We start from the raw sequence: 8625 nt of genomic DNA, 5'->3' as shown, positions 1-8625 counted from the left end.
AACGTTAGCAATGGAGTCAGTTTGGTCTCCACACAGGCTTGCCTTGAGCTCAATATGTAGCCCAGGCTGGCCTCAAACTCTCGGGAATCCTCCTGACTGCTGGGATTACTGGCATGCACCACCACACCTCACTGTTTTGTTTCACTTTTCAGTGAGTTTCAGGATTACAGGAAGCAAGTTTAGAGCCTGGAGAAGCCCTGCCCAGCCAGCCCCTATCCTTGGTACTGACCCGAGGCCTGTGTGATCAGCACCGGAGCAGGAGACATTGTGCTGCTCCTAGAGCCCAGGCCTCTTGGCCCCTTAGTGCTGTGCACCTGGTCCGGGAGGCCCCGCCCACCCACGATGTCACAGGAAGCAGTGCCTGACCTAACCCTGCGCCCTCCCCACCCTGCAGATGTTCCTGCCAACCTTCACCCTCTCCAGTGGTCAACAGAGCCGCCAGGAACCCGCTGGCCCCCTGACCACTGTCTCTGTCCCTGCAGGCCTCGCCAAGCCCATCGGCCTGGTGGAGGGGCCAGGTGGCTTGGGCCAAGGAGGCGTGGCGGCTGCCCTGCGCGATGACAGCCCTGAGGCTGAGGGCCACTATGAGGAGTACGGCTACAATGCCCAGCTCAGCGACCGCATCTCGCTGGACAGGACCATCCCTGACTACCGACCCAAGAGGTGAGTGCAGGACAGGCACTGCCATGGCTCTGAGAAGGATACTGGGAGTGTGGGGGGCACCAGGCCCTGCCATGGAGCCACCTGGCTCTGTGGTCAAGCCTCTCCACCCGAGTCTCTGTGTGTCTCCCCCTGCATCTGTCTCCCTCTCTCTCTCTCTCTCTCTGTCTCTGTCTCTGTCTTTCTCTGTCTGTCTCTCTCTCTCTCTCTCTGGCTCGAATCTCTGCTACTGGCCATGACTGTCCACCTTAGCACCCAGCCACAGGGTCGACCCCACTTCCCTTCTACCCAGATGCTGGGCCTGTCCCTGCCCAGCACGTTGGTTCCTGGCCCTCAGGCTGGGGGTGTACTTTGTTTAATGACAGCCGTGCTGCATCTGAAAGGCACTGCGTCCCCATCAGGCTGTGGCCTTCTTGTTCCACAATCCCAAAGCCCTGGTGGCAGAGGATCTGAGCAGCCTTGTCCCTGGAGACCACGGCTGGGCCCCACAAGGCTGAGGGTAGAGTCCAGACTCTGATCAGAAGCTCCCAGGGCACCTGACAGGACAGTCACCAGTGCCCTCAGGGGCCCTGTGCTTGGGCGGCAAGTGGCTGCCACCCAGCAGCTTCCTCCCAAATGCCTCCTGCTCCCCATGCTCACAGGTTCACCACTTGTCTTGGAAAAGGGCTGGGCTGGAAAGAACGAGCTCTCCCTATGTGGCCTCAGCCTGTGCAATGGGCTCTCATGTGACCCTGCTGTGGCTTCTCCCAGAGCGGGGGGCTTCTGTGGTGACCCCCAGCTTCTGTGCTGGTGAAGCATGTAGAGAGTGAACGGTATAGAGGAACACAAGGACACAGGCACTGCCTCCTGACAGGGCTGGCAGGACTCTAGAAGTCACACGTGTGAGTCCATCTCTGGAAAATGTGTTCTGCTCATGGTATGAGGAGAGGGGAGACTGCAAAGCAGATGGTCTGGGGCACAGAAGCTGCCATGGCCAGGGCCAGGCCCAGCCAGCTACCAGGCTCCTGAATAAAGGCTATGGGGTGGCAGCCATGCCTCTTGCCAGCAATTAACCATATGGTGAAGCCATGGGCCTCACACCTCAGTGCTTACCACCTGCCATTTTCACTGGGCCAGAATTACATCACATGCTGGTTCCTAAACCAGACTCTGCTGGGGAAGTGGGCGGGAGCCTGGCTCTGGAGCCCAGGGCTCAGCAGTTCAGTCCTGGAAGAGACAGCCAGCAGGGCAGTGGTGTGTGCCACCCCCACCGTGGGGCTGAGTACCAGAGACCGAGGCACAGAGGGGTACCGGAATGCTCTCCTGGCCTGGACACTTAGGGGCCTGACAGCCCCATTCAGTCTCGTGTGTCCAAAGATGCAGCCGAGTGGGGGGTGCTGGGCTTCTGGGGTCTTACCTCCCATGGGCCCTTGTGGTCTCCAGCATGGCTCCAGGGAGCCAGTGTCTTAGCTCTGAACTCAGCTGAAGTCCAGTCTGTGTGGCCCAGCTGACCCTGGCCTCAGCCACTGTGTTCTCTGCTTGGGGAGGCACCACACTGAGCTCAGGCTGAGGTCACAGTACCACGCGTCAGCATCTGCCCAGGGAAGGGAAGGGGGTGGCCATGTCTCTGCCCCTCAGAAGTCCTGAGGACAGCAACAGGGGTGCACTGGAGCCAGCTGCCCCTGGCTGAGCCATAGCCACACCTGCAGACTGGTTCAGCCTTAGGGCACCAGGACCCAACAGAGGCCCCAGCCCTGCCTGCTGCCATCCTGTCAGTTGCCCGCTTCCTGCCTCAGACAGGCAGGCTGGTCACAATCTCACCCTGCACACCCTGGCTCTCAAGGTGAACAGCTTAGTAACCCAGGTCCCGAGTGGGTCCTGGGACAGAGTAAGGATGGGGGATTGGAAGAGGAGCATGGACAGCCCTGGATGAATCACTCAGTGTCACTGTGGGCTTGACAGCTATGACACACACCCGGTGAGAATCACTTGCTGTGGGGAGCCAGGCACTGGCTGTGCTGCATGTGGTTTCCCTGTGACTGCTCTGCAGTTCTTTTAAAATGGAGAGTGTGCTTCTTAGGAAATGTGAAGGAGCCATGGTCTCTGGACGAGCTCCACACACAAGGAAACAAGCCTCAGAGTGGCCTCAGGGTCTGGTGGAACAGGCTCCACTTCACACGGGGTGCAGGAAGGCTGTGGGCCAGGTGGCGAGGGGACAGACCCAGCACCAGACCCTTGCGGAGAGGCCTGGGTGTCCATGTGGAGCCCCAGGGATGTCCCCTCCCGATGTGGTCTGTGCCTCCACTTCTGGCTGGCCAGCCTGCAGTGCCCTCGAGCTACACAGACCCCAGCTGCAGAGATGGTTCCAGGAGGTGCTCTGCTCTGGGCACCGAGGTCCCCTGGATAGCCTGTCCTGAGCAGACACCTGGGAGCCCCAGGGTCCTTGGGCAGAGGTGGCAGTGGCATCAGGTGACCCTGTGACCGCCTCTTGGGCATAGACAACCTCGCTGCATCCCGGAAGATTACAACGCTCGCAGCTGAGCTCAGCCTGTGCCCCCGCTCCTCCATCCTCACCGCGCCATATGGAGGGCATCTCCTGGCCCTCTCGATCACAGCCCTCCCCAGCTTCAGCCCAGGTCCTTCAGGTTCCCCCACCCTGAGCAGTTCTGGCCACAGTGCCACGCCGCCGTCAAGCAGCGGTGTTGCAGGCCTCCTGCATAAGCTCAGCCACCAGGCTCAGGTGAGAGCCTCAGGAACTTGAGGTTGCGAGGAGGGTGGGCAAGGGCTGCAGGGGAGAAGCCTCTGTCCCCAAGTGACAGCGGGTCCCAGGAAGGAGCCGCAGAGGGAGGGGCGCTGGGGCACTTGGGGGTTTACACTTCTTTCCAAAACAGGCCCCTGTCGTGTTGTCACACTTGACATGTATTTGATCACATGATTTTCTGTTTGCTCAACCCTAAACACAGTTTTTTAAACCTAGAGGGGCCTTGCGCTATTGATAAGAGAGGTTCTTTTTAATGCTAAGCAGCTCAGGGCAAAAAATGAGCAACATATATTGCATGACTTGTAATTTAAAATATACTCGTGAACTACAGGAGTTCAGCATGAGTGCACTTTGTTTAAAGGGACGCTAAACAGTACGGTAGGATAGAGCCGAGTGGGGGAGTCAGGAGAAAGGGTGCGGGGCGCACGGGGCCAGGAGGCTGGGCCAGTGCAGGACTTCTAGGGAGAACCCTGCCCTGAAGAGCAGGTGCCCCAGTGACAGACCCACTGTTCATTTGCATGCCACCTGCCCTCCCCTTGGCCCTGCGGACTGCATCACTGTCCTCTGTGTGTGTGTGTGTGTGTGTGTGTGTGTGTCCCAAAGACTGGCTACCTTCCCCCTTCTTTCTTCCCCTTCCTCCTCCCTAATGGAATCCAGAACTTGGGTGGCCCAAGCCAGCATGGAGACATTTCCCGCTGTACCTCACAGGAGGGCCTGGGGACATGCCTCCTTCCTGCCCCTCCGCTTCCTGCTGGCTGGACCAGAGTGCGGTGGATTCTGCACTGGGCCCTGGGCCATAGGCCCCACACGCAGCCTCCCAGGACACTTCTCGGGTGTCCCCGCCCCTGACGCAGGTGTCTGCAGGCACTGGCCATGCCGATGGGCATGGGGAGCCCTGAGCCACCTGGAGTGGCCCCTCAGTGACACATCCCCACTGCTCATCTTCTGTCACACGTGCAATTATCGCCACGATGATTCCACAGCAACAGTTCCGTGTGACCAGGAGCACTTTAACACAGGCCATTAAGCTGTCAGTATAAACAGATGAGAGCAATCTCAGAGTTGGAATTTCTTGGGGCCATAAAAACCTCCCAGCACAGCTTTGTTTAAAGAAGTAGTTCTTAAGATATCATAGGAAATGTTTCTCAAAAGAATTTGCTCTCAGAGAATTTCTAGAATATTTCCAATGTGCTTGGCTGGAAAGAATCCGCTGTGGGCTGAGAGGAGCCACTTCTTGTGGAAGCTGCTTCTTTGTCCCTTTAACCATCGGGTGCTGAAACATTTTCCCCATTTGATCACCTTATCCCTGCCAGAGATGCCCCAGGGCCCAGGGCCCAGGGCCCTGGCTGCTGCAGGATGCGGGGCCTTGCAGGAGTGGGGCCTGGCAGTCATGTCTGCTGCAGGGGCCATGGCGGCCTGGGCTGTGAAGTCTCGCAGTTCTGTTGTTGTGCTCTCACTTGTGTGTCTGGTGCAGAGTGCTGGAGCTCACGTGGAGGCACCGGCACATGCACAGCTCATCCTGATCGTGTTCCATCCACGACTCATGTGTGTGTTGTGGGCCTGGCCATCAGCCTGCCGAGCTGGGGTCATGTGTGTCCCATCCAGGTCAGAGGTAAACGGCCCTTGGATGGGCCAGGGACCGTGAAGGAAAGACGGAGTGGAGGGAAACTTTGGTGCTGGCTTCCAGACCCATTTAAAGCCCCTTGTCAGCAGGCTGCTCATCTGCATGGTCTCCCCAAGCCCTCTTGTCAAAAGCACTTTTCTTACTGGTGACATCTCCCTCGCGTATTAGTGTAAAAGCTGAGGATGGCAGTTTTCCCTTTCACAGACAAGCAGGAGACTCCACTGCAGCCAGGCCCTGAGCAGACATCGAAGCCAGCGGCCTCCTTGTGACCTGGCTCCTAGTTCCCTCCAGGACTTCTTCATGTGTCGGGCTTGGAGCCACTTCATCTCCCTCAGAACCCACCATCCTGCCTCTGCCTGGGCAATGCCCATGCTGCCTCCGTGTCAGGGCCAGGGCTTCACTGTTGTCCATTTCCACTTCACAGTGATTCCTGCCTCTTGTAACACACTGTGCTGTGCCTGTCACGACAGGAATGCAGGTCACACTTATCTGACATGGCTGAACAGCTCTGCCATTTCTAGGGAGCTTCCGTCTCCTTAGGGGACCCAGCAGCCCCCTCCCCACCTGGTCAGTCCCTTGGTGCTGCTTCCTCCTCTGCCCAAGGCTTTTGCCTGTGGTCCTCAGCTGTTGAATCCTCAATGCCGCCTTTGCTTCCGTCCTCACCTCAGCCACAGAACTCACTCACCCCCTGGATGTCCCGAGTGCAGCTCTGGATCCCTCCAAGGCCCTGCACTCCTCCCACGCCAGCGTCCCTGTCCTAGCCCATCTGGTTCTCAGGTTTGCCCGAGGCCTGGCTACTCTTTCTACCTGCACCCTGACATCTCCTGGACCTCTGTCCCCTGCCCTCTGCCATTGTCCACTCGGGGGCAGTCCCAGGGACAAGGCCACCATGTTGCTCTGGCTTCCAGCAGTCTCAAGGGCACGGCATGGCACTGGGACTCCTGGAGGCTGTGGTTGCATAGGTTGCATTTTCTTGGGACCTAGAGCCTCCTGGTGGCCTCCTGGGGACCTCACTGACTGCCACCCATAGGTGCCGGCAGATGACTTATGCTGAGGACCTGCCACAGGTCTCCGTGGTCTTCATCTTTGTCAACGAGGCCCTGTCAGTCATCCTGCGCTCCGTGCACAGCGTCGTCAACCACACACCCTCGCGGCTCCTCAAGGAGGTCATCCTGGTGGACGACAACAGTGACAACAGTAAGGAAGTGGCAAGGACATGGTCGGGGCCTCCTCACCCCTCCTAAAAGCAACTGTAGATGCCCAGGGCCAGCGTAGCCCACCCTCTCCATGCTGCATGTCCATGCTTTGCATACAACCACATGAGCACATTAAGCACTTCTAAGTGCTGGTACGTCCCTGTGACCCCCGGACTCACGTGCGTCCAGACTGAGACACCATCCCGCTAAGCACCAACCCCGGTCCCTGCCCACATGACCCCACTTCTCCCATGGGTACTCACGGGCCCTGGAGTGTACTCGGATTGTGCTGGTCTGCAGTGACCTTCGACCGCCCAGTGATGTCACCAGGCACAGTCAGAGGCTGCTGTCAACACCTTGGCCCTGCTCTCGTCTCCCCAGCGGGTGCGATCTGTCCAGGCCCCATGTCCCCCTTGCCTCTTTCTGTGTGCTGTTTTCTCACTCTGTCCCTCTTCCACTGGAATGGTGGCTTCAGGGCCGGCTCCTGACCCCCAGAACAGGAATCGGGTCCTTGCAGAATGTTCCTGCAGCACTGACCTGGTGCTCGTGTCCCCGCAGCGGACCTCAAGTTCAGCCTGGACCAGTATGTGCACAGGCGGTACCCTGGGCTGGTCAAGGTTGTGCGCAACGGCCGGCGGGAGGGCCTGATTCGCGCGCGGCTGCAGGGCTGGAAGGCAGCCACTGCGCCTGTCGTCGGATTCTTCGATGCCCACGTGGAGTTCAACACCGGCTGGTGAGGGAGCCTGGCAGCCAGGCCTGCAGGCGCCAGGTGGGACAAAGGCCGGTGGGCTGTGGGTGGAGGGCGGAGCCAGGGCCCTGGGCAGGCATGGCTGGCAGGAGGGGCCAGGTGGGAGGCAGCTGTGCTGCCATGGCAAACACTGGGTTGGAGCCCATGCCTCTTCCCAGGCTGGAGAAACTGGAGACACAGGGCACCCAGGGCACTCGGCAGGGACCAGGGCGGGAGATGGCAGGGACACCATGTGACCTGTCCAGCCTAGACCAGTGGACATTCAGATTCACCAGCGCCTTGGTCTTGTGCCACACCCAACAAGGTTCGCAAGCTGAGGAGCCCCATGGCGCTGTCCAGGGAGCCGGCACTGGGTCACCATCTCTATGTCCAAGACTGAGGACAGTCCCCGTGGGTCCTGGGGCCCCTGGGGTGCTGCTTTAGGTAGCCACATCCTCTGGTTGGCCCTGGCTTGGCGTCCTTGGCTCGGCCCCCACCCACCTCACACAGCCCCGAGTTCTCAGCCACCACAACCCCACTCTGTTCTGAGGGTTGGGTCTACCTGGCAAGTTTCTGGCAGAGACTCACTTCTCTCTGCTCTGAGTTCCTGTACACCCCAGTCTCCCTCCTCCTGAAGTGAGGGACTCTGCTTTTCTATGACTGATACCCCTAACACACCGCATCTACAACTCTATGTCATTGTCTGCTCCTCCAGGGTCACCCACACTGCTGAGTGCGCTGCTCACTGCACAACAGGACCTGATAGGCTTTCTGCCCCTCCAATGTGTCATCAGTTTTCTGGGGCCTGACACATGCTCCTGAGCTGCGTCTGTCCCCACAAAATGTGATTTTGAGCCAGTGTCACTTTAACCATCAGGACTGCAAACTCAGCCATCTGTCTGCCAGTCCCGGCCCCAGCCCTGGCCTTTGAAGGCCCCTTGCTGCCTGCAGGTAGACAACTGAGCCTTCTGGCCCAGCACTCGGGTGCACAGGGGCATGTCCTCCCCACTCAGCCCCCAGGGGCCAGCCCAGCCCCATCCCCTCGGCAGCCCTGGGCCTCACAGTCCTCATACGGTCCTGAGGAGATGTCTCCTCTGCCAGCTGCTCCTGGGCACTTAGTACACTGGCCACATCCCCACCCCAGATCTTCCCACATCTCATCCTGGGCTAGCACAGCCACACTGGATGCCTGTGCCTGTCTGTGTCTCCAGGTCCTACACTACCATGTATTCCCCAAAGCACTTGTACCTCCATACTACTCCTGCTCTTCCAGGGCCTGCTGTGCAGGTTGTGCACTGCACAGTGCTCCACAGGCCCTCTCTCCAGTACACAGTAGCTCCCTGAGGCGTCGAGTTTTTTCTATTTAGTTCACAAATGTATTCCCATGTGTGAGGGCAGAGCAGGGCTCATGCAGGTCTTCAATCGGTGCTTGCAATGGGTGAACCTCCCAGAGGTGAGGAAGGAGAGGGGACCAGGATTAGGCTGAGGTGCTGCACTGCATTGCCAGGGACTCGAGCCCAGGCAGCCATGCAGAGCTGTCGCCGCCCAGGTGGGCTGGCGAGCATCACAGTGTACAGTCCACAGTCAGGGCATCCGCGGCGTGGGGTGGGGGTTGGACCCCGCAGCCTGCTCACACCCCGACCCTGCAGGGCCGAGCCCGCCCTGGCACGGATCCGCG

At 59.3% G+C, this 8625-nt stretch overlaps 1 protein-coding gene across 1 annotated transcript in view; it reads left to right on the top strand.

Annotated features, from left to right (window-relative positions):
* Window positions 1-592: 592 nt before the first annotated feature.
* Window positions 593-8625, top strand: part of Galnt9 (polypeptide N-acetylgalactosaminyltransferase 9) — a 27217-nt gene continuing 19184 nt past the window's right edge. The window contains exons 1-4 of the mRNA XM_033762488.1: window positions 593-663; window positions 6055-6221; window positions 6779-6953; window positions 8597-8625. The exon at window positions 8597-8625 is cut by the window's right edge and continues 1 nt beyond it. Of these exons, the coding sequence (XP_033618379.1) occupies window positions 6065-6221; window positions 6779-6953; window positions 8597-8625 (361 nt within the window). The 5' untranslated portion in view covers window positions 593-663; window positions 6055-6064. The remainder of the gene's footprint in view (window positions 664-6054; window positions 6222-6778; window positions 6954-8596) is intronic.

The sequence above is a fragment of the Fukomys damarensis genome, unplaced genomic scaffold (genome assembly GCF_012274545.1).
Source record: "Fukomys damarensis isolate Sample0158 unplaced genomic scaffold, DMR_v1.0_HiC HiC_scaffold_12, whole genome shotgun sequence".
NCBI classification, from domain to species: domain Eukaryota; kingdom Metazoa; phylum Chordata; class Mammalia; order Rodentia; family Bathyergidae; genus Fukomys; species Fukomys damarensis.
The sequence above is the reverse complement of the archived record's forward strand: the minus strand, read 5'-3'. Positions and strand labels throughout refer to the sequence as shown.